At 49.9% G+C, this 25,721-nt stretch overlaps 1 protein-coding gene across 2 annotated transcripts in view; it reads right to left on the reverse strand.

Moving 5' to 3' along the window:
• Positions 1-25,721, reverse strand: part of FBXO42 (F-box protein 42) — a 49,112-nt gene that overhangs the window by 10,149 nt on the left and 13,242 nt on the right. For both annotated transcript variants that reach the window (XM_068414622.1, XM_068414621.1), the window contains exons 2-4: positions 22,877-23,143; positions 20,416-20,532; positions 12,131-12,265 (exon numbers count right to left, since the gene is read on the reverse strand). In XM_068414622.1, coding sequence (XP_068270723.1) covers positions 12,131-12,265; positions 20,416-20,532; positions 22,877-23,126 — 502 coding nt within the window. In that variant the 5' untranslated portion in view covers positions 23,127-23,143. The remainder of the gene's footprint in view (positions 1-12,130; positions 12,266-20,415; positions 20,533-22,876; positions 23,144-25,721) is intronic.

Consider the following 25,721-nt stretch of genomic DNA (forward strand, 5'->3'; position numbering starts at 1 on the left):
TACACACAGAAAGTTTCCACCGTGCTCTCAGTGTTGAGTTTCCACCCTACCATGACACAGGCTCGTGGTACAAACCCGCAGCGTCGAACCAAAGGTCTGGTTTCTTGCAATCTTTACAAGATTATCCTCTCCCACGGGGGAGGATAAGTCACCTCCAAGCTTTTGCAATGTCACAGTCATTTTTTTTTACCTGGGAAGTGGTTATATGTTGCGACTCTGAGCCCGATAAAGCTGTTGAAAGGGAGAGGCAGTGCCCTCCGAACCCTGTGCAACAGGATTACTGAGTCACTCTGTGCTAATACTCGGCAAAAATGTCCTTACGCAGCAAGTTGAGCAAACAGCGATGAGATAAAGAGTGCCAGAACGTCCCGGGGCTTTGCCCCCTTATCTCTTAATAGCTGCAAACGAGGATCGCTGCAATTCAGGCACCTCCACTGCAATTCACGCACGTCGACGCCGCAGGAGAGGTTTTATTAGGGTCCATGGTGAGTGTTTCTCACCAGCAGCATCACTCTGAGGTGCTGAGTGCTCCTTAGGGTGAGGTCACCCCGTGTTCCCCCTTCGCAATCGTCTCACCCGGTTTTGGGAAATGCAAATCTGGCCCCGCTGTTGCAAAAGCTGCTTTTCCCTCGAAGTGGGTGGAATCGAAACGCCAGCCAGCAATCCACCTCTCCCTGCTTTAACACTTGGGTTTTCTCCCCCCACCTTACGTGATACCATAACCCTGCAGACTTTTCAAGTGATTTAACAGTCTGACACCCTACACAAAACAGCTCTGATGCTAATTAAAGAGCTCAACGGCTCGGAGAGTGAAGGGTTGATCAGCTCCCGCGCCTTGCCTTCCCTCCAGGAGGCAAACAGAGGGATGGAAATTGCTGTATCAGACTACACAACGCCGTAATAACGGGCTAATTGCAGGGACGGGAGCGAGGTATGTGTGGGTTAGCGGCGGAGCGCGCCCCGGCTCTGCTGAGCTCCACACTTTTCGCTCCCGTCCCGTTTGCCGCAGCAGAGACATCGCAGCTGTCGGAGAACCCCCAAATTACTGGTGTTTCAGGAAATGGCTGCTGTGTAATTTGGTGAGGTTATAGCTACCACGGGGCTAAAAAAACCTCAACCATCCTTTAAAGAGCATCCTGTGGGCACAGCCAGAAAATCCTACTCGAGTGAACACAAGCAGCTCAGTGCTGGGAAGAGTGGGGCTGTGCTGGTCTCAAAATCTGCTGCAGAGAAAATGTAGTTACTTACTGAAAACCTGACACGTATCTACTGAAAGCCCCAGTACGACACGTGAAGGGATATTCAGTCCAGCTCTTTGCATCTCCCTTCCCTCACTTGCCATCTTCCCCCTTTATTCTCATTTTCAAGCCATCGGTTCCTGCAGCTGCGCTTTGTTCACACAAGGAGCGCGCTTTGCTCCCTCGTTCCGGTAAATCCGGCGCTTAATGCCAAACTCGCTGAATATTTCATGTCAGGAAGAAATATTCACCTTTTGGACTGCAGACAAGCATGAGCTAGAGCTCTGTCATTCCGCACGCCCGCCAGATTTAAGGAGGTTTTACAGCAGACGCTTTTGTGAAAGATATAAAAATGAGGCTGCGAGTATTTAAAGAGTGAAAGCACGTTATGTATAGAGTGTGAAGTGAGTATTGTGTACTCAAGGTGGAGTATTATACAGGTAATATTGGTGGACAGGGTCCTTAAGGCAAAGGCACAGCAGCCTGAGGAAGGAAAAAGCTCGCGCGGGGACGCGTGCCCGCGGGCTGGGATGCCTGGGCAGGAGCTCTTGCCGATAGATGTCAGCACAGCCTGCCCGAAGCCTCCAAGCAGGACCTTTCCCAAGGCTCCTCAAAGCTCCTTCTCAGCTCACAAGGTTTATCTAGCCATGGGAGAGCTGGGTTTAGTTCACTGACCCCAAAACGGAGCTGCCCCCAAAGTACCGACCAAGGAAGGGAGGGCTTTGCGACAGAGGAGTAAGGAATAACTTGATACAAAATGCCTGGGGGAGCTTGTGGTCAGAGAAACCTCAAACACTTTGGTACCTCCCGTGCCTCTCACCGAGGGCAGCGTTTGGGATGACGGCACCAGCCTCAGGCAGGAGCTGGTTCAGGCTATCAGCTTCCTCTCCGGTGCAACGCATTAATTATATCTGAGACAACACCAATGTAAACACCAGTATGTGTGGCTGTGGCGCCCCGTTTGCATATTTTTAAGCCTTCTTTCCTGAAAAGGAAATAAAATAGAAGGTTTCACAGATGCCTTGGCTGCTCTCGCAACCTCCTGACAGCTTGCAAATACCTTGGCTCCAGTCAGCCAAACTCAAGACGAGCAGATATCTGCAAGAAATTAAATTCTCTGCATGGCTGTGAAATCAAGTGTCAGGAAAAAGTCAGACCCCTGACAGCAAGAAAATCAGTATAGAAAAAAAAAGCTGAAGTAAAATCACCCCTAACTTCTGCTTAGGGAAGTACTCGTTTGAAAGATGACAGGCCTGCATTCTGAGACCATTGAAAAGCAAATCGTTCTCCAAGAGCTGGCTCGCCGAGGCAGAGGAAGGACCACTGCAGGAGAGAGATTTCTACCCCTCATTTCAAAAGCAGGTGCTCAAAGTTTCACCCAGATCTCAGGCATAGGAGACATTCAAGTTTTCAAATTCCCTGGGAGCTACCGGATGCTCAGCACTATCGAGACACAACTAATTTGTCTATATAAGGACTCCCAACCCCACAAACCTATTTTTGCAGATCATGGACTTTTTATTTACCAACAGGGCTGCAAATAGTTTTCCCCAATTTTGGTACAGCGTGCTCGTCAGCAGGATTTTCAGATGGCCTGGGGGTCACGTTTAAAACGAGCACATACTGCCCACAACGCTGAAAAGCAGCATGCAGCCGCCAGCCACCCTGTCCCTGCTCCAGGCTACCTTCGTACGTCGCAAATGGGAACCAGGGAGGTTCAAACTTCTCCGCATCCATCGGCCTGATAAAGGGAACAGTGGGAAAAATTCCTCTGTTAATCTCTGGAGGGATCTGAGCCCAGGGAGCTTCTCTCTGAGAATCTAGGAGGTTAAAGCAACAAGCCATTTTTCATGCCTTTCTGCTTGATCCACACCGATAGCATCTTAAGAAGGGCTGCTCCACATGGAGATGCAAGAAAGCTTCCAGAGAGATTTAAAACTCTGAATAAATCGCTCTCCCTCCCACCTTTTAGGAGAAAAGAGTATTACCCCAAACCCACTTCCTTATCAAGTCTCTCGCTCTGTTAGATGTGCAGGCTCGCTGGTTTTACTGCAACAAGGTTGCCAGCTCCCATGTGAGCAAGCCCTCCTGAAAAACTCCTGGCAGCTCTTCTGACCAGCTGGGTGTCTCCTTGTGAAGACAAACAAGAAGGGGTGGCAGCCAGCGAGCTGTGAAGCACAACAAGGAAGGGAAAGAAAAAAAAAACAGCTCCCCTCTTCTAGGGTTGTCTTGATTGCAGCCTACACAGAGCCCCAGGCTCTCCACGTCAGAGATCTCCATGAAAGAGATCCGGTATCCTACGGACTAAAACAAACCCATGGGCTCAAGGACGAATGGATGCCCGGGATCTCCTCCTGCCTGACGCCAGATGCTCAGGCCTCCCCTTGCCTTAAAGCCAACTGCAAGTCCCTGGACCTGTGCTGAGGCAAGAGGAAAACCAGATCATCGCTTAAAACACCCATTTCCCTTCGAGCCACTTCTCTCCCAGCCTCCTCTGTTGCATTTTCCCCTCCATGTATTCCTACCACATCAGGCCGAGCTGTCCGAGGCAGGACAGGAGGGCATCCAAAGGGTAAAGCATCTTTCCCTGTGGGAGTGCCATGGTCAGAGAGATGCGTCTCGCTGACCTGCTGACGAAAGCAGGAGAGCCATCGCTCTGAGGAGCAAATTTCCCACAGCAGGGACTGTTTTTCCCCCAAAGTTTCATCTGCAGATAAAAATTTGCTGAACTTCCAACTATTGCGGCGCACAGAGAGCCAGGAACAGCAGAGAGAAACCACCAGCTGCTTTGGCCTGCTGATGTAAACCCATCTTTACCGAGTCTCAGGACCACCGTGACAGCTCATGAGACGCAAGCCAGCTCTGCTGCTCCCGGCCCTGAGTCCTGGGCCCGTTCCCACCTCCACCTGCGGGTGAGTTGGCTTCTTCAAAGCAATTCCTGCCCACCTCTGGCACCACATTCCTGGTGAGGACCAGTCACTCCTTATATTAGTTGCCAAACAGACTCTGCCCCTCACCCTCAAGCTGTAAGAGGGGAATGAAGTCACGGAGCGACTTTATGACCTCTGCAGATACTGGGAGCAATTGGAAATGCTATGGGAAGCGGCTCGGGTGCCTCGATAATTTACTCAATGCCAGCTGGGGCAAGCTGCAGTCAGGCACAATCAGGGGCAGAGAGGAATGGAGAAAGCCACGCAGCGAGGTGGTTTTCAGACATGGTGCTCAAGAACAGGAGGCACAGGTCTATTTTTCACCCTTGTACTTGTAAGTCCACATCCATTTCCCATCACGCTGCCCTGCTAAAGAGTTTAAGGGCTTTACTTCTGAAGCATTTAAACCACCACTCTCTCCAAGCAGGTACCTTTTTTCCTTTGTAGGGAGCAGATTCCCAGGCAGAAAGCCTCCGAGAGCCGGACAGACCCCTGGGAAGAAGAGGGGAGGCTTTTGGCTTTTCCTGCCTAGTTCAGCGAAGGTGTTTGCAGGACAGATCCTTGCAAACAGCAGATCACACGCCCAATTTGTGCGCAGGGTCAGTGGTGGCAGGGTGTTCATCCTGAGGAGCAAGAGCTACCCCGCACGCAACAAGCGATGCTGGATGAGCCCAACAATGAGACAACAGATCCAGATGACAAAAAGCTTTCGGAGGTTAAATGCAAACAGCAAGAGAAGCCACAAGAACAGAAGAGGACAGGGTCTAGCAAATCAAAGGGAGAATATCACAGAATCACAGAATCAACCAGGTTGAAAGAGACCTCTGGAATCATCAAGTCCAACCATTGCCCTGACACCACCCTGGCAACTAGACCAGGGCACTAAGTGCCATGGCCAGGCTTTTCTTAAACCCCTCCAGAGATGGTGACTCCACCACCTCCCTGGGCAGCCCCTTCCAATGGCTAATGACCCTTGCTGAGAAGAAATGCTTCCTGATGTCCAACCTGAACCTCCCCTGGCCAAGCTTGAGGCTGTGTCCTCTTGTCCTATCGCTGGTTGCCCAGGAGAAGAGGCCGACTCCCACTGCGCTACAACCTCCCTTCAGGTAGTTGTAGACTGCACTAAGGTCACCTCTGAGCCTCCTCTTCTCCAGGCTAAAGAGCAGATGGGTGTTGTAAACCTGAACCCACTCAGATTAGGCATCTTATCACCGCCACGGCACAGTCCTAGTGAACCCAAACAGCGATGGATTAATCTCCTGGGAACCAGCCCTCCACGCAGCAGCAGTGCTTTCCCAACGAGGTGTCACAGCTTTTGGAAAAAAAAAAACCAACACAACAAAAAAACCTTCACCTCTTAGTTTTTCATCTCTTGCCCTTGCAATATTTCATATTTAATAACACAAATTTCATTAGAGACATTTTTCAAAACCACCCAAGTGAAGAAAGGAACAAATTAGCATCCTGTCTGCCTCACACAGACTAACCGAGGGACCGAAAGGCACCAAGAAACACCTGAGCTCCGTGGAACCGCAGCTCAGAGCCTGCCAAACAAGCTCTGGGCTCGCTCTCTGGAAGGGCAGTAATGAGGTTTAAAATCTATATTCAAGGATGTTGCTTCCTTTGGGAAGCAGGGTGTAGCTTGCCGTTTCCAAACGCAAGGCTTCATCCTTCAGTGCTTCTCGTCCCTCCCAACCTGATGGGACAACGCTGGGCTGGAGGATATGGCTGTCAAAGGCTACTACCACTTTGCTCCTGGTTACCCATCTGCTTGTAAACCTGCAAGCGCAAAGAGGGGAAAAAACTCAATCTATTTAATCAGAGAAAGCAATTCCAAGCAACCCGTGCTGTGACAGCGTCCATCCCAAAGGATGGCATGAACAAAGCCCAGAAATTTGTGGGTTTGTTTCAGAAGGACAGAAGTGAGCTGTGTGATAAGCAAGCCCTGGTCAGGCAGCAGACTCACCAGAATTAAGGCAGAGTTTCCAAGAGGGTCAAGTCACTCCGGGCTTGAGGGCTCAAAGAGCATTTTGATCGCTGTGGGCAAGTCAGGGATTTTTTGATGACGCGGAAAGTTTCAGCTCTACGAAGGCAGAAATACACCCTACTGCTACTAAACTCAAAGGGCAATAAGGAATCACCATAGAATCATAGAATGTGAGGGGTTGGAAGGGACTCTGGAGATTGAGTCCAACCCCCCTGCGAGAGCAGGACCAGTCTAGGACAGGTCACACAGGAACGCATCCAGACGGGTCTTGAAAGTCTCCAGAGAAGGAGACTCCGCAACCTCTCTGGAAAGCCTGCTCCAGTGCTCCGTAACCCTCACAGTAAAGAAGTTCTTCCTCACGTTGAGGTTGAACTTCCTGTGCTCTAGCTTGCATCCATTGCCCCTTGTCGTATCGCAGGGCACAAGTGACAAGAGGTTGCCCCTTTCCTCTTGACACCCAGCCCTCATCTATTTATACACATTAATGAGATCCCTTCTCAGTCTTCTCTTCTCCAGACTAAAAAGCCCCAGGTCTCTCAGCCTTTCCTCATAAGGAAGGAACAAACCAGATCAGAAAAAGAGCTGGAGAAAAGTCTTCCTCTCTTCCAGGCTTTGTTCAACACTATGACAGCAGAAAGACACCGTACATACTGCGAGGGATTTCCACCCGTTTCATTAACCTGTTCTACTTTGAAGTGTCAGACACCCGCAGCCAGTAGCTGCGGTCGTAATTAGAGACGTTATTCTGTGCCAGGTATCAGCTTTTCACTCCTTTTGATTCCCAGGAGGCCAGCAGCTATGACACGGCTTCAGCGTGCCCAAGGTGATCCCAAGTTTTTAATAAAGTTAGGTGTGCCTTCAATTAAAAAGGGCCGTTCAATACCACACCGAGTTCAGAAACCCACGGGTTACACCAAGACCATTTTACAGCCCTCCCCTCAAGGGCTGTAAGTGGAAATGAGTTGGGTTAAATTGTGAAAGCTTATTTTTAAAAGCTGCTTCTCCTGGTTTCCTTCCTTACGTCCAGGGGAACGTGTTTGTTTTGCTAAGAAACATCTCACCAAGAGTGTCTCAGCGACCGTCAGCAGTTCACTGATGGAGAAATGCTGCTCTAGAGAGGCTACTGGCATGGTCAGGTCAGGATTTGGCAGGTTTTTTTTTGGATGTCTGCTGGCTCTCAGCTGCATAACCGCGTCCCTTCCTCGGGAAGCCCAGGCCTCCGCCGTGGCTCATGTCTCCTTTCAGCTCCACAAAGCTCACATCACCCAGGAGGCCCCGAAGAAGGAAGCTCACCCTGGATCAGGACCAGCATTATGAAACTTCACCAACTGTTTTGAAAACTCGCCACTGTTTTCTAGGAGGAGCAGATGAAAACAGTGATTTTTTTTTTTGTGCTCAGGGTAAGGTTTTCACACAGCTCGACAAGGGCAAACCGCTCCGCTTGCGCTCGACGACTAACGGGCAGGTTTCTGGCTCTCTCAGCCAAGAGGGCCTCCCACCGCACGGGGACCACATCTGATATAACCACCTCAGGCAGGTGACAGCAGAGTCTCTCCTACCTCCTTTGAGCTCTTAGTTTTGTTGACACAACACCATCAAAGGCACCTTCCCCTCAGCTCACAAGGGGAAACCCGATCCTCAAACTCCAGCAGCTCCCACTCCCAGCACGGAGGGGACCCGGGGGAAGAACAAAGCCAAGAGGAACCAACACGGGAGAGTTTTTTCTTTTTACACACTCACTGCGTCGTGTTAAGGCTACCCAGGAGGTTTTTAGTGCAAACTTCACGCTGAAGGTCTCTACTCATTTTCAGGCCAAAGCACGGAGCATCAGCTGCTCTGACGTGGCTACATCTCGACGCTGTGAGTACGGACAAAGAGGATCAGAGCATCTAGTGAACAAGCTTTGCCTCCAAGCCTGTTTTTATCCTGAAATCCTGAGAAAGCGATGAGCAGCTTTCCCATCTCAACGAAAGCAACGTGACTGCAGGGAGACAAAACCACTAGGAAACAAGTCCTGGGGAGTTTTACCCGCCCGGCGGAAGGGTGGGCGCGGGGCCGGCTGCACAGTGAGCCTTTCTGCAGCCAACAGGAAAAGCGGAGCCGTGAGTCTCCTGAAGCCTCTTGATATCAGAGCAGGGTATCACAGCCCGGCAGTGGGAAAACAGACTGTGCCAAGTGGGGGACCGGGGTCTTCCCAGCTCTCTTGTCTTCCCAGGTAGCCGTAGGGAAGCTGGTAGCAAAAGGGCGGATCATGCTTGGCTGAGGATGATAAAGCAGAAACAACAGGGAGGATGCACAGACCCTGTAGGACTTCAGCCTCTCCCTGCAAAGACGTCGCCTTTATGTTGTCATTCCTTATTTTATAAGCACAGTAAAAGACTTAAGAAAAAAGCTTTCCACCTTTGTCCTCTAAGCCCCTGGGAACGTGAGGAAAACTACCAGCATTTTTCTCTCCGATTTAAAAAAGGTCTTTCCCAGTTTAGCGTATAGTTCTGGCAGACTGAGGCCAAGTGCAGGGCTCCTGAGGAATAGAAACTAATTAATACAGGAAGGGAGAAAGTCTGCAGAAACACACAGTCTGAAATAGCAGAGGCAGGCCAGAAGGACAACTGCCTGGGGATACGCTCTCAATTCTGCCTATGAATTATCCCCTGCAGCCTGAGGATGACACAAACAGGAGAGACAGGCGACGCTAAAGGGCCTGGGTCAGTGCTGACAGCTGAGGCAGCCTCTCCCAGGACCTGCCAGCAGTTTCCATCACCCAGAGATGGAAGGGATCCCCTCAAGAGTGTTTCACAGACCTGCACGGAAATAGGACAAACCTTCCCTGCCACCAGTGCAGCAGATGCAGGGCGGAATCCTGGGTTAGCCACCTCCCGGCGTCAGCAACCCCACGCCAAAGCCCTCGCCACGGGAACCCCTGCAGCTCCTGTGTCACCCAAAGCACTAAGTCCTGGGAGTCTCCGTTTCAAATGGGGTTTGGTTTCTTTCCTGGCTGTTTCAGCTGCATGACAGCTCATTTCTGGGGAGCACCAGAGGACTATCACCGCCGCAGTCATCCTGCTCGCAGCCTCGCTGCCAGAGCGGCGTGCTGCAGCTTGAGCTACAGAGGAGTCGAGACTAACCCTTGCCTCTAGCTGGATAAACAGACTCCAGCGTAAACCGCCTCCAGTCCTCCATCAGGTTCTTCTCTGTGCAGATAGGCTAAAAGTCAAAGTGCCCAGATTAATTATGCAAATAAAGGCAAAGAAAGCATCCCCCAACACACAGAGAAAGGCACCTGCCTCCCAGGGACCACCTACCCTGGGATAACATTGCAGGATTCCCACATAATACGGGCCATTAATTATCACTCCCCCTCCTGTTCCAGTAGGTGGGAGGGGAGGAGGTGGAAAGTAGCTCCAAAGTGGCCAAAAAGAGCTTGAGGGAGGAGTTTAGAGGCATTCCTGTTTGCGTTCCTAAAATAGAGATTGTGCTGCCTGACACCCTCCTTTGTAGAGGGTTAAGCCCCACCAGTAAAAAGTGCTACATAAAAGCCAGGCATTAACTCTCTTGTTCTGCTCCAGCCCAATAATTAGAAAGTCAATGCCATTGTTTTAGATCTAAGGAAAAAAACACTTTGAAACCTCAAAAATTAGGGTTTTTTGAAGCAATTATCTCCCTCCTCCGTCTCCGAGACTAAAGAAACACGGGCCAATTATTTCTTTGAAGGCTAAATATTTACTCCTAGCTGAAGCGCAGCAGCTCAGGCTGGAGATGAATTATCCAGCTCTGATGTCATCTAATGCCTGCAAGTAAGAAAATCCAAATGAAAACAGGTGTGAACAAACAACAACAAAAAAGGGTGTTTTCTTCTGGAAAAGCCCTTCAGAGAGGGGAAAGGGATGAAGCTGTTTCAGCTCACCTGAGCTGTGTCCAAGGCAGTTAGTGTGGCCCAAGTACCACGCTCCCCTTCCCTTTAGGTAACCCTACCCAGGTTTCATTGGATAAGATGCTTCATGCTTAATGAGGGTGCAAGTGAAGTGTGATCAAACCTCTCCCAGCAAGAACTGGCCTTGGGGAAAAGCCACTGCCTTATTCTGGAGCAAGACCTACCCTAGAGCATCAGTAGGGCCAGGGGTGGGAACTCCTCCTCAACCTCCACGAGCGATTAGCCTACACACAAAGTGAGAGTTAACCAATCAACGTCAGCTCTTCTTTAAAAAATCCCTCCTGCCTTATTTACGTCTGACTCCCACGTTTCAAAGCTCTCCGCTTTTGCCCCCTCCAGTCACTATTCTTTCCCAGACAGCGGGTGCCAACCCTCTGGTTAAGGGCATCAAGGGGAAAAAAAAAAAGCAGCAACTATGTGTAAGAAACCACCACGGGCACACCGCGGGGTGACTCATCTCCTCTGAAGAGCGAGGAACAAGAGCGCTCTCTGTTCGCTGAGATCGCCTCGAGTTTCAGTTGCGATCCCATCTCGCTACACGCGCTTCGTGACAGCGCGCAGAAATATTTCCTCGGGGGATCTTCCCATGGGACTTCACTCTGACACATATTCCCACAGGACTCATTCTTTTAAAAGTGTTAGTTGTTAGTAAGGCAGTGGGAATTTGAGTTTGCGAAATACCAAGAGAGTGACTGGGCAGAGCTGGGTGCCGGCGGCCGGGCTCGTTGACACGGCTACGAGTCGTGCCCCGCATTCAATCTGACGGAAGAACTCGCTGGGCTGCAAGAATAGATCTCCTGGGTCAGAGCAGAGGTCTGCACTGCCTGGTATCCTGTTTATGCTACCCATGGCCTCTTCTCCACCCCGGAGCAGAGGGAGGGTGCTACGGCAGGGAAGGAGGAAGAACGAGAGCCCGTTTCCACATACGTGTAGGCTGTCGTTTGTTTTCTTCCTCCATTTTAAGTCCAAGATTGCTTAATTCTCACCTGTAGGCATCACACAGTGGATGTGCAGACGCAAATATCAAATCAAAATATCAAGGGTTGTGGAGACCAACACCCAGCGAGCGGTCATCAAGCGCCAAGTTACGCGTTAACACTTCAAAGCGACATCCGACCAGTTCCCAGATAACACCAGTACACAGAAACATCTGGATTTAGTAGGATTTCATATAAGAAAAAAGTGTCAGACAAGAAAATATGACTTCAAACAATAACTGAGTAATCCACAATACTTAGAGCACACGAAGCAGGGTCAGAGGGAGCCTGCACCCAAGCAGACAAGTCAGCAAGGAGCATTTGGTGGGTGCTGAGCTCCTTTTCTTCTTCCTACTCTTCATTAAATGTAAAGCTGTCACTGAAATGACTGGTTGAATACTGACTTCCCCCCCCTCCCTCCTTTTCCTTCTGTTCTTCCCTCTCTTCGTTAAAATGTAAAGCTTTTGCCGAAATATCCAGTTAAACACGGACTTCCCTCCACCCCCCAAAGAGCTTCCCCCAATTCTTCTGTTTTTCTCAAAGTTATTTTAGTCAAATTCAGAAATATATGGAAAACGAGGGCTCCGCGTGTGACATTTTGAGGACAAAACCCAGTGTGGGAAACCATTTGTGGCGTTTTCCTGCCCTGCTCAGGGCGCGTGGACGGCAGGAATGTACCTGCTTTCCCACGCTCTCCTGCTCGCTGTGGGTAGCCCGCACGGGCATGTCTCCTCCACTCCTCAAAATACCTGAAGTAGCAGCTACCAAAGTTATTAAAAAAAATAAAATCTCAGCTTTGGGACAATGACTTATCAACACAGGATCTTGTGGCTGCAGGTAAGTGTCACTCATCCTGCATGGCACGAACCAGCACCAAGCAGCTGCTCCAGACAAAGAGAAACAACCCAGGCATGAGGATACGCACAGTCTGTGGCAAAAAAAAACCCCAATATAACCTGAAAACCGATCAGATCATGATAAAACACGCGGGGAAATAAAGAATGAGACCAGCCGGCGCTGGGGACGAGGTGAGTTTTGATAAAAGTTGCACATTTGCCACCTCTCACCTGATGCCAGGGGCCGGATCCACTCCTTGCTGTTCAGGTCAAGTCTCCAGAGGTCGTTGAAGGCGGCGTTACAACTGCTCTGCGTGCAGCCACCGAACACGTACATCGACTGGTTAGCGTCATAGTAACACGCACCTAGAAAAATGCAAACGTGCTGATTAGACCTTTGTGTTTTTGAGTGAAAAAAAAAAAAGATAATTTCCTTTTCTCCCTGAGAAAAGCAGAGGGGCTGCCCTGACTTCAGTAAAACCACGGGATGCTGAGAGGTATCCCTGACCAGTGTAAACCTCCAGCAAGAACCTTCCGAGACGATTATCCCCTCAAGCAGAGCTGCTCCTGAAAGCGCAAAGCAAGCTGCCTTAGGAGCTTGCAGTTAATTAGATTAGCTACGATTAACGCACTCAGCACACTTACCTTCCCTAAGCTGGTCCGTATGGTTTATAGGGTTACCAAATTAGATGAGGAAACTGTCCTGTGTACCTAAACCCAACTGCTCCTTCTCTTTTTCCAAAGCTGACAGCATTTCACCCTACCTCATCATAGAAAAGCGCCACTGAAACACATCTTACACGAGCATCCTCTTCGCTTCTTAGGGGAAAGGATTAGGCAGCAAGGAGGGGAACAGGGAGGGATCACGATGCTTGACAACACCTCCAAGATACCCAGGGAAATAAAGAGCTTTTGGCCCCAAACCGAACTGCAGCAAAAGAAAAATGAATGCAAGCGTCTGCATTTGGCAGCTAGTGTCCCCTGGTACCCAGGCACCTCCGAGGAGAAGTAAATTAAACATAAGATCGAGCAGAGGGGACTTGCTCAGCTTATCTGCTGTGGAGGATAAGTGTGTTCAGAAAGTTAAACCCCTACAATTGCAAAGAGGATTTCCCAATTTCTGCATTTCCCTCCTCAAACGCAACGAGCCCTGTTGACTTCGTATGATGACCCCTCGCCTTTCACGTTCTTGAGATCCCTGCAAGGCAGAGGCATCTCTTCCACGTCTTGCCTAACTCATGAGAAGCAGGATGAGGGTCTTACACTTGGGTCACTCAAACCCCCCGCAGCGCTACAGGCTGGGGGAAGAGTGGTTAGAAAGAGCCCTGGGGGTGCTGATCGCCAGCCGGCTGAACGTGAGCCAGCAGTGTGCCCAGGTGGCCAAGAAGGCCAATGGCATCCTGGCCTCTATCAGGACTAGTGTAGCCAGCCGGTCTGGGGAAGTGATCGTCCCTCTGTGCTCGGCACTGGTGAGGCCGCATCTTGAATCCTGTGTCCAGTTCTGGGCCCCGCACTTCAAGAAAGATGTTGAGGTGTTGGAGCGAGTCCAGAGGAGGGCGACCAAGCTGGTGAAGGGTCTGGAGGGTCTGACCTCCGAGGAACGGCTGAGGGAGCTGGGGGTGTTTAGCCTGGAGAACAGGAGGCTCAGAGGTGACCTTAGTGCAGTCTACAACTGCCTGAAGGGAGGTTGTAGCTCAGTGGGAGTCGGCCTCTTCTCCCAGGCAACCAGCGATAGGACAAGAGGACACAGCCTCAAGCTTGGCCAGGGGAGGGTCAGGTTGGACATTAGGAAGCATTTCTTCTCAGCAAGGGTCATTAGACATTGGAATGGGCTGCCCAGGGAGGTGGTGGAGTCACCATCTCTGGAGGGGTTTAAGAAAAGACTGGACATGGCACTTAGTGCCCTGGTCTAGTTGACGTGGTGGTGTCAGGGCAATGGTTGGACTCGATGATCCCAGAGGGCTCTTCCAACCTGATTGATTCTGTGAACTTGTGTGAGTGCCTGATGGCGATGCTGGAGGAGCAAGCTCATCCTTCGGTGGCAGTTTTAACAGACACATTCACATCAGCTCTTGAGTTTGCAAGCTGAGGAGTGAAGGAATTCAGCATCACACATACGGATGGTCCCAAAACACCAAATCCTGCAAGCAGTCCCTTAGCACCAGCCAGAGGAGCAGCAGGCTCTGACCTGGATACCCACCTGCTTGGCTATATTTAGACAAAGCCAGAAGTACCCAATTTCCTTCCAAAAAGGGATGACATCCCCCCGGCAATCATCTCAAAGAGGATCCACTGCCTGAATCCTGCTCAGAACCAAAGCATCTCCCTGTAAAGCCCAACTTTATATGCAAGTGCTCTCAAAAAAAGTCATAAAAATCTAATATCAACCCTCTCAACACAAGCAAGGCCTCCCCAGCAATTCCTCAAGTATTTATTAACTAAGTCTAAGGGGGGAGAAAACCACAATAAATCATATCCACGCACACATGTGCCAGTGCACAGCAGAAAGCCCCAGTGTTTTATGCTCTGGAAAGGCTGAAGGGTACCAGCCGGGGCTTGGAGGGAGCAGGAGTCATCGCCCTCGCGATGACAAGAGATATATTGCCCGACACGAAAAGGAAGAGAAAAAGTCAAAGTTCAGGCGGGCAGCTCACGGCGCATCTGGCCCTGGGTCTGAGACGGAGGCGAAAAGCACTTGTGATTATGCAGGAGCCCCTCCACGGAGCACCTCCAGGCTGAGGACCACGTGCCTCGTAAATAACCAGCACAAGGGAAGCGATAAGATGAAAGATCAGCACCCAAGTGCAGCAGCTTTGATAAAAAGCACCAATATTTATTCCCCACCGAAGCAAAGCAGAGGCAGACGCGTGGCGGGGGTGCAGGTTGCACCGTTCCTCCCCCCTCTCTCTCTCTCTCTCTCTCACGCCGTAAGCAGCTGCTCACCAGTTAAAAAAATAAAAATAGATTCAGATGAGCTGACCTGACGGGACACAGGACCACTCTGGAGCTTGTACTGACATAAAGGCTTTTTTCTTTTTGAAACAGCAGCAAGAAGGAAAAAAAAAGGCTAAAAAAGGAGCACCTGGAGTGAAGGGCTGATAACCTGCCTTTGGTAGCAAGAGCAAACGATTCAAAGCAAATCCCCAGCAGAAGTCCCTGCTTCCAGCTTCGCTCTAGACCAGTACAAGCACGTCCCTGGTTTCCATTGATCCAGCCCCGCAGCCCTAATTTTGCAGGCTGGAGGTAGGTATTTTCAGTATGAAAGAGCCCTTTACCGCAGCCCACCCGTACACACGCCAGTGATATTCACCTCGGGCATCACTCAAGCGCCGCAGACAATACCGTGGCTCAGCGGGGGACGCCGTGACACCCGGTGGCCTTTGCCGAGGGTCCCATTGTCTGAGCGGGGGCTTGTCATGCAGATCCCCTATTGAAAAGCCAGCAGCCCTCATGCCCTTGGCTTTCAGTGACAAGTCCAAGGCGTTTTGCTGACCACACAGCGGGAACGGGGGAGCTGGAGACACGGGATGTGCTCACGGGGTGAGACCACCCAGCTCTGCCCCGTGTGCAGCCACACGACGTCCTTACGTGCAGCTGAGCTGTCTCCATCTCAACCCACATCTGGCCAAACTAATACACACCTACATGCCACGGCACATCGCTTCAGAGCTCTGTCTGGGGTGGAGGATATACAAATAGCGGTGTAGTGGATTTACCTGGGATGGGATTGAGGAAGAAATAACCATTAAGAGCATTTTTATAGCTTTACCTGCTCCTTAAGTTCCACCCTACACCATTTTGACACGGTAAGGCCCCTTGTAGGCTGCAATGTCACCTCCTCCTGGGAAGGCACCAGCCAGTGCTTCGCACCCTAAGTCACAGAATCACAGAATCAACCAGGTTGGAAGAGACCTCAGGGATCATCGAGTCCAACCATTGCCCTGACACCACCACATCAACTAGACCATGGCACTCAGTGCCATGTCCAGTCTTTTCTTAAACACCTCCAGAGATGGTGACTCCACCACCTCCCTGGGCAGCCCCTTCCAATGGCTAATGACCCTTGCTGAGAAGAAATGCTTCCTAATGTCCAACCTGACCCTCCCCTGGCCAAGCTTGACGCTGTGTCCTCTTGTCCTATCGCTGGTTTCCTGGGAGAAGAGGCCGACTCCCACTGTGCTACAACCTCCCTTCAGGTAGTTGTAGACTGCACTAAGGTCACCTCTGAGCCTCCTCTTCTCCAGCCTAAACACCCCCAGCTCCCTCAGCCGTTCCTCGGAGGTCAGACCCTCCAGACCCTTCACCAGCTTGGTCCCCCTCCTCTGCACTCGCTCCAACACCTCAACATCTTTCTTGAAGTGCGGGGCCCAGAACTGGACACAAAGTCCATGCAATTAAAACCTGGTGCAAAGCAATGCTGCGGTTTTTCTACTCAGCCTTTCTTGAAAGGTTTAGTTCTGTTAGAAATCGAATCCCTACCTAAACCATGACAGGTCGAGAGCCTCGTACCTCCTCCAAACCCTTGGCAAGCCCGGCTTTCACACAACAGCACAGCTCATTTATTATTTTTGAGGGGAGGTGGCAGCATTCTTCTCCTCTATTTGGATTTAAAAATGAGGCCAGCCAGCCAGGCACCATGACGTCCGCACGGCATGTATTTTAATCCTAGACCAAAATAATTTAAACTCTGCTTTCCTGCTTCTCCTTAGCAAGCCATTTAAAGCTTCTGAAGCTGAGGAAGACAGATCAGTTTGGGGGGGGGAAAAAGAAAGTTCAAGTGAAAACTCCAGTTTATAAAGGTGTAGAATAAATCAGGGGAGGAGAGTGCGAGTCCCTGGTGCCTTTAGCTCTTTTTTGGGTGGAAAAAAAGCAGCTGGAGACCACTGGATGGATTTTTAGTGTTTTATTTTTTTAAAAGCACTTAAATCCCAGTAAAATTCAGTGCCCCAGAGTTTTAGTACTACAGAATCACAGAATCAGCCAGGTTGGAAGAGACCTCAGGGATCATCGAGTCCAACCGTTGCCCTGACACCACCATGGCAACTAGACCAGGGCACTAAGTGCCACGTCCAGTCTTTTCTTGAACACCTCCAGAGATGGTGACTCCACCACCTCCCTGGGCAGCCCCTTCCAATGGCTAATGACCCTTTCTGAGAAGAAATGCTTCCTGATGTCCAACCTGAACCTCCCCTGGCGAAGCTTGAGGCTGTGTCCTCTTGTCCTATGGTATATCTTTGTAACTGGAAATGAAAATTTCTGATGTTTGCAGACACTGATACCCAAACAGACCACAAAGCCAGCTTGTTTTCAATGCATTCCTGTTCCCCCTCTGTGCTGCACAACAAAGCATCAGACTTTCAGCCAGAGCGCAAGACAACCGACATAAAGATCACCTGGGAAGGGAAAACTGACTGCAAAGCACGTGCCCTCTGCGCTAATTCAAGGGCACTGACTTTTTAAACTTGGAGTACACCAAATGCAGTAACCCATCCAAGTTCAAAGGTCGTATCCCCCATGGGAGAGAGGGGAAAGAGTCAGCTCGGCTATTGAAACCCCACCGCTACACGGCCCGTGGCTGACAACAGCACCGCAGCCCCGCGGCTGAAGGCTGCAGCCCTCGGTGTCGGTGTTCCCAGGAGGACCCTGCCAAGCCGCTGCCGCAAGCACCGTACGTTGAGCTGCTGGCACCGTTTCCCCTAACGCGGGGCTGGGTTTCGGAGGTAACCTCTCCGCGCCCAGGCGCGCTTGGCACGAGAGCCGGCAGGACGGCGGCGCCGAGGAGGGAGGGCTGCAGATGAAAGCGCCCGGTCCCGCTGGCTGGCACAGATGTTTACACCGGCTACGCCGCAAGTTGCGGCACGATAAAAAATGCACCAGGATCTCAGAAAGCTCAGCTCTGCAACTGCCTCCACATCTTTGGGGGGAAAAAAAAAATTCTCATGTTATCCCTTTATTCTCTAAAACACTATTTTCCTGCTCCTGGCAGTCCAGGGGCTCAACGCAGCGATATACTGAGCAAAGCTGGGTGACACGAAGAGCCGTAGCTCTGGTAGAAAAGCAGCCCATCCTGTAAAACAAACAACATCCCAGCTTTTACCTCAGGGTAAACCCACAAAATTGCTTTAATCAGTCATCATCGTGGTGCCATGCTCCCCAGACTGCATGGCGAAAAAATTAATCAGTATTTAAAGTTAGTCACTCTGCCATCAAAGGATCGATATTCCTGGCACAACGGTTGCATTCCTCTGCTGCTTTTCCGTTCCTGCATTCCTGCGCCTTCGCTTTCTGATCGCGGGCAGTTATTTAACCCCGTGAGTCATCGCCCTGCTATGGCATTTGTAGGTTCAGACGTTAGGGCTAAAAAAGGATTAGATGACTCCTGCAAACATTATACCTGGTGTTCAGCTCAAAAAACCTGTGCATGAAGGATTTCTTCCTGGGAGTTTATATCTAAAAAATAGCATCATCGATATGGTATGATGTTCTGTGGGTTCAATCAAATCCTTTAGAAAACCTACAGCTCATCCATAAAGTTTGTTATCAGTTGTGATCAAAGACCTCGCCAAACGCTCCCTCCCCGTGAGACAACAGTAACTTCCATTAATTATTCTTTATCAAACAGTTTTTCTGTTACTCCCTTCAGAACTGACAGAAGACACAGTGACCTCTAACTATTTCAAATTCTCTCGCTCGTCCTTTTACACTCCGTATGAGCACTTCTGGGCTATTTTTAATAAATCCTGCAAGAGGGATAGCCCTGGCCACTTCTTTGATGCCTGTTGACTTCAAATGACTCGTGCCTGGTAGATGACGTCTTCCCATGAAAACTGGCAGATCACTCACCCCTAAAAAAGGGGTTTGAGAGTCCTCCCTCACTCCTCCCCTCCCCAAACCTCCTGGTTCTTGCTTCACCTCGGCTCACCGCATCATAGGTTTAGAGATTCAGTTTGAATTTCTGCAATTAATCATTTGTAGCTTCAGTTTAATATTGGAATCCACCCCCAAACATGCCAAACTTTGTGGTAGGGAAAGCAGATGCCGCAGCTCTGGAGAACTGCTTTAAAAAAAAAAAAAAACAGATCAGTTTAAGTCAGCAAACAAGTTAATCCAGATTAGTTTTCTGTGCATAAAGTGCATTAATAACGCTTCTGTAGCGACCGAGGGCTGACCAGAGCGAGGACGCTGTCAAACAGCGAGGCTAATACTGATTACATGCTCCGAGGGCAGTGGCTTTAGTAAGACAACCCATTTTGGATCAAGTGTAACAGCGGCACGCTCAGAAGCAGCCCCCAGTGGGCGGCAGAAGAAATTAAAGAGCACACGATGGTCTTTGGTGCAAAATTTGAGCCTTTTTCAGGTGGTTTCTAGCTACCCTTAAAGCTCACCAGTTGCAAAAAGGCTACAAAAATCAAGGGGAAAATCTATGCAAATCTGCAAGTCATTAATAAGCACTTTATCATGGCCGCTTAAAAGCGAGGTACCTCTTTAGGTGGTGCCTTTTTTTTATTCTTTAGGAGGACAAGGAAATCTTTGAAGAGCACAGTGACTTCAGCAGAGCTTCCTGCAGTGTCTCCTGGACTTGTCTTGGCAGAAGGCTGAGCATCGGTTGCTTCATAAATTACTACTTGGAAATATGAAAACCCTGTGCCTGCTTGCTCTTGGTATCACGCCGCTTACACCATGTTTATTTACCTTCAGAAAAGCAAAATTTGCTCCCCGGAAGAACCACCTACCAGAGGGCTCAGGCCCAGTGACGAAGCCACAAGGACTGAATTTTTGTCATATTTGACTACGGCGCCCGGCAGAGCAGGCGGAGGCAGCTCGATGCTGTTGCAGCACAAACAACAAGTTTTATTTGAGTATATTTCCCTCAAGGGAAACGCTGCTTCTGTTCTGATCCAGAAACTTGGAAGCAGGGCAAAAATTCACCCATTTGACTGAACTGCTTACTTCTATCAGCAAATACTCTTGTCTCGGTGTTTCTCACGTGCAGCTCTGTTTTATTTTGAAGCAAGCCACGCTCAGCCTCCTCCAAATTATATTACTCACAGATGTAGTAGATGAGCTGCTGCAAAAGCAGCCCACGTGCACCCCTGAGCACTGTGGTACGCAACCTCACCGGCTTTGATAGCCGCTAGCCTCGAGTCACTACTGAGTCGGGTTTCTACTGAAGTGGAAACAAAGCTCAGACTCGATGGGGAGCTGCGGGAAGAAGCCTGCGTGTAAAATGTGCAAAACCAGAAAGCAAAAATCCCACCCTAGCTCCACTAACGTCTCCTAGGAGCACGGAGCCAAGAACCACAACAAGCAGCTACCGAATCCCTATCCTTGTGCAAAGTGCTCGTGTTGGCAGAGCTGCGTGTTACACCGACGGGTTGACACTCTGCTGCAGCCACAGGCACGTGTGGCACCGCCAGATCCCAAGTGACACGGTGCAAATCTCTTGTTACAGCTTTCCCCGTTGCAAATCAGAGCTGAACAGGGAGCGACCGGAGCTTTTCCCAGCAGGTACTTACTGTGTGAGAAGCGTTGCGTGATGGGGGTGCCGGGGTAGGGGTAAGTGCGACTCTCCCATTGAATATTTCCTTCTTGCACCGCTTTGATAAAGCCGTGATAACACTGATGGGCCACACCTAGAGAAAAAGCAAGGCGTCAGCAGAATGTGAGGCACGTTAGGAATGAACCGTGCCTGCGCAGTTGCACACGCAGCGTGACAGCAATTATAAAGAACCCCTGTACTTAGCTCCTAAATCCGCTGGTGGAAATTCAGAGGATTAAAGAGAATAAAGAAGAGGGATTCCGCAAACGTGGAAAATCAGCAGCGCTCACTGAACCGATTCACTGCATTTCCGATCTCTGTCAGCTCTCGCTTGGTAAAGCAAAGCCTTTGTGAAAGGTAAAGCACGTGGGATGCCTTCGTGGAGCTGCTTTTCAGCCTTCCCTGCTGCAATGCAAGCCTGCTGTCCCCTAATCACGCCCCCAGAGGAGCAGCTGCCCTCCCCTTAATGGACTTTTGAGGACAAATAACGTGCAATAATGAATTTTTAAGAGCATGCTGCAGAGGAATCTAAAATAAATACGAGAGGAGACATCGAGGATAAAAGTCAGCGTGTCTCAGGTGGAAATATTCCTCCTTAGCAGCGCGAGGGAGACGATCTGGCCGACAGCAGTTCCTCTGTGGAGCAGGCCAGCCCCAGAGCTGCAATTAATTCTGCGTATGGAGTACGTGTGTCTGTGCCGAGAGGGGCCAGAGGCTGCTCCCCGCAGAAAGAAAAGGCTCTGGTGAAGATTTACAACTGCAGCAGCTCAGCAGTTGCTCGGTGGCATCCGTTGGGCTATGGCAGCCCTTGCACTGAGGATGCCACAACCTGCCAAGATTTTTTTTTCCCCCCAAGAATTTGCTTACTGAAAGAAATCACACGCCAGGATATAAAGCAGGGAAGGTTTTTTTTTAAAAAAAAGCAGCCTGGGGTCTTCAAGCAGCTGGTCCCCGAGTGTCACGCAGGAAATGTAACCTGAGCTATAGGATTTCATAGCAGATGTATCCTGACAAACAGGAAAAATTAACCAGAAGAAAACAAATCAAGCGTTTACCTCGAGTGACCTCTCTGCTTCACAGCGTGCAGGTTAGCAATTACACTCCCTTTTTTGGCTATAATTGCCACAAAAATGGCACAGCTGCCCAGCACAACTCATCCCCTGAGACTTGAGACATGGACAACTCACTCCAATGCCACGTTGCGCCTCGGGCTGCTCATCCCTCCCCTCCAGGGATGTTTCCCACAGTCTCTTGTGGGGTGAATCACCAGGTGCTTGTTCATTCCAGTTGCAGCCTTGGCGTCTCTTAGGGCCACTCCAGGGACAAGCACACATGAGAAAGCACAGCCAAGCAGCAACTCAAGGGCCACGGACACTTGAAAAAACCTTTCAATGTGCTGCTGCTGACTCAAAATTAATGCAAAAAGAGCAATTTTGTGCAATGTAGCTGTGTTTTTTTTAACCTCCAGCCTGTTAAACTCTGGGCAAGGCAGAAAATGCCTGGAATCCGAGCAATGCTTTCACACGTGCAGAGAAGTCCACAAATTAGACATCACCCCACACACCTGCCAAAGGCGTTTCTCACCTGACACCCGCTCTGCCTTTTCCAGCAGAAACGAGTTACCCTCGTGCAGCAGCGTGCCTCATTTCCTACAGATTTAACTGTGGGCTCCTCTTAAACGGCCTGTTTTTAAATGAAGCTTGCAATCAAAACACACATCCCCAACAGAAACATAACGGAACTCATCCAGTGTAGTCAAAAAATACCGAAGCAGACAGCTTTGCTCGTACCCTTGTCCAAACTTTGCCTCCCTATTTGTCGTGTCATAACTATCTAGCATTAAAATATCCCCATAAGGCTTCAGAATTAAAGCTGCACGGAGGCAAAGTGAAGTATCTGTATCTCAGGGCTACTCTTTCAGGAAGACTGAATATGTAGATCTATATTAATGTAGATTATATATATTGCTTATCTGCAGCAGAGCTGTAAGAACCAGTTTTGTTTCCAGTCGAAAGCATGAGCTTTGGGAATGTTAATTACTGAGCAAGATGCAAACGAGGCACAATTACAGCCACGTTAGACATGGGATGCCGGCAACAGGGGCGGAGAGGAAGCCCGGATGCCAGGTCAACAGCGCTGCACGGGGAGCATTCAAAAGCAACGTGAGTGAGTGGCCCTGTCGTGGAGGCTTTGGGATTTCACTCTTTTATACCTCAAAAGAGGCTGAGGGGCTCAATCCTGCGCCATTAGCAATGCCCTCAGCAAAGCAAGTGACCTGATGGCCGTAAGTATTTTTCTGGCATTTTGTGGAGGTCCAATTTTTGAGTTAAAGGGGGAAAACAACAGGCGAGGCTAAAGCAAAGCAAAGAGCAGCTCGGATATGAATCTGTGTTCCCACAATTAAAAAAACCCCACACTCTCACTCCAGCTGTTTGTACCTTTGATTAGTCGATACCACTGTTTGCAGACAAGGGCAGCAGTTTTGTGCTCCTGATAGGGCGAAAGGAAGGAGAGGATATATTCTAAAACCTCTTCTGGGAGCTCCAGCATTGATCTGTTATGCCTGGTCTCCTCGACCTCCAGTTCAGCGTGTGGCTCATCATCTTGCTCCATCGTCCCTTCGACCACAGCGTCTTCTGGATCCACGGCCATGAAACCATCATCTTCACTGTCCGAGGAACTGGCCATGGCATTCCACTTCACAGCTTCACAGAGGGGGGGGGAAAAAAAGGGACAACAGTGAGGTCACAAAGAAAATTAATAGCATCAGAAACACATCTGCAAGCTGTGCATGTTACACCAAAGGTCACCAAGCTCTGCTCCTGCAAACTGCAAATTGAGGACGTGGTTTTTGCAAAGCTTTGGAGCAGGCTGCACACAGTTGAGCAACGAGCCGCTCTCCATCAGCACGGTGTTTTCCCAGGCCACTTCTTCATTTCTCACCGCTCTCAGCCCTACTGTCATCTACAGATGGTACCAGCGACGGCAAAAAATACCAACCCCCTGGAGGAACTGCAGCCTCTCAAAGCCCTGTTCCCTCGCCAGGCACTGGTGGCCTTGGTTGGTTTGTGCCGCGGGCTGGGCAGCGATGGGAAAGGGGATCCCCACTGAACCGGGAGCAAGCCAAGGCGAGCTGGGATCGAAGCGGCAGCTTTGCAGCTCCTCCTCCTCTGCGAAACCAGTTCAGCCAGCGAGCCTGCTTTATCCCAAGCAGCTCCTCAGCAGCACACGGGGAGAAAAATCCCTCTCCCATCCTCCCGTAACACCCCCTTTTTTCTGTTTTATTAAATACTTGCACTCAGTTGCTTACTGACAGGAGGTGAGGAAAGAAAAACCCCCCCAGGATTTACTGCTGAGGAAAGGCCGGAATATCAAATATTGTATCTCCAGCTATTCAGAACATCTTAAGTATAAGGTAACGTACCGATGACAGAAATACATCATGAAATAAATCCATCTTAACGAGCGGCCGCGTCCAATTCGGCCACTTGGCACAGTCTGCAGTTAAACCCATGCCTGTCGCTGCAAAACAAATCCCTGGACCCTATTTCCGACCTGTTTTGGGGAGAGCAGAGATAGTTTCCCCTTCCAGTGCCGCTGGGTGAAGACCAAGGGATGCAACTGCTCCGTGACTGCACGTGCATTGATAGCTCAAACCAAAATAACAGCTCATGAGGATGACACAGGGACTTTCGTTCCCAGAAACCACAATCACAAATTCCTTTTTTATCTTTTCCCAGCACAGCAGGTTGTAACGAAGGACCCAAACCAGGGCAAGCTCTCAGCTCTTACACCGCTCAGCGTGAGTTTCTCCCGACGCCACGAGGCAGAAGCTGCCCAGCCATCCCCAGCTCCCAGATCAACTGGGATGATGGGATGTGGATCAACACAGTCCATGGGACAAATCCCACCTGCAGTGAGCCCAGGAGGCAAACCCGCTCCTCGAGAGGGAAGAGAACATGCAGCTTTTTGCCCAACATACTTAAATACCTTGCACCATGTCAGTCAAACTATAGTATCTTATTTTTACCCAACTCACAGAAAATATGGCTGGAAGGAATTTAAGTTACCCAGCTATCAGGAATAAACTAAGCTCTTACATGCTCCCAGCAGCACAAACTCTATCGTCTTCCCCAGCTAAACCCAGGGTTTTCCCATCCCGGCATGCACCAAGCCAAAGAGCCCTGGGAATAGCAGACGGCGGAGACACGGAGCAGAAAAGCTTGTCATGACAACTAATTCCTGCTCAGAGAAATTACGTTCGACAGCATTACTCTTCGCTTTTGTCAGGTTCCCTGATGAAGGAGCTTCAGAAAATCCACGGGGCTGTCAATCTTCAGCAGAAACCACGTCAAAATTGAACTTACAGTTATCCTAACAGATGCTCGGCATGTTTTCCCATGTCAGAAATCCTTCTTAGAGTCAATGTTGTGACAAAGAAAGGCTGGAACCCAAACGCTTTGACACAAGTGCTGCTGCTGCCAGCAAAACTGCATTACGCAGCAGATAACACACAAATTCCCAAAGATTAAGAAATGGAAAACTTAAAAAAAAAAAAAAGGCAGAGCTGCACTAAAAAATAATTAAAAAACAGAGGGTTGGGTCTTTTCCAAGCAAAAACATCTTGTCATGAAGCGTATGTGCTGATTTCCATCTCGACACAGATGGCACGGAGCCAAAGCTGCCGGTACTCCAAGCTCGGGATGCGGTTTCGCTCGAGCCAGGGAAGTCAGAGGAATGATGTTCAGTCCCTGTGTCAGGGCTTGGGAAAACAGAGCGCAGCACATCTACCCAGGCGGAGCAGAAGGCGTTTCACACCCTAAAAATGTGCCAGAAAACCAACCAGAAGCACATTTGCATCCAGAGCAGGTACAACGGGGCACCCGCGGGTGACAACGCCGAGCATAAGCCTCGGCTCGACAGGTTCACACAAGACATCCGCTGTGTTATTCAGGTTTAGAAGCAAAGATCATGTGTTTCCCAACAGCTTTTATTTACCCTTTAAATAACGTCCAAAACCTGCTGGAGGAAGACAGCTGAGAAGCACAGGAACACACACCTGGCTAGCAAGGGTTTTTTTCCAGTTATTAAATCCCAATTTCGATCCTCTGGAGCAGGCTTAGGAACAACACAACACAGCACGTTAATCACAGGCACAAAACAGCTCGGGGGTTAGAAAAGCATTTTAAAAAGGCAGGAGGAGCAGGGAAACCCCTCGATGCCTCAAACAGCACGTGCTTGTGCAGACCTGGGGATGGAGAAGCTGCACCGAGGTTTGTCTGG

The sequence above is a fragment of the Nyctibius grandis genome, chromosome 17 (genome assembly GCF_013368605.1).
Source record: "Nyctibius grandis isolate bNycGra1 chromosome 17, bNycGra1.pri, whole genome shotgun sequence".
Taxonomy (NCBI): Eukaryota; Metazoa; Chordata; class Aves; order Nyctibiiformes; family Nyctibiidae; genus Nyctibius; species Nyctibius grandis.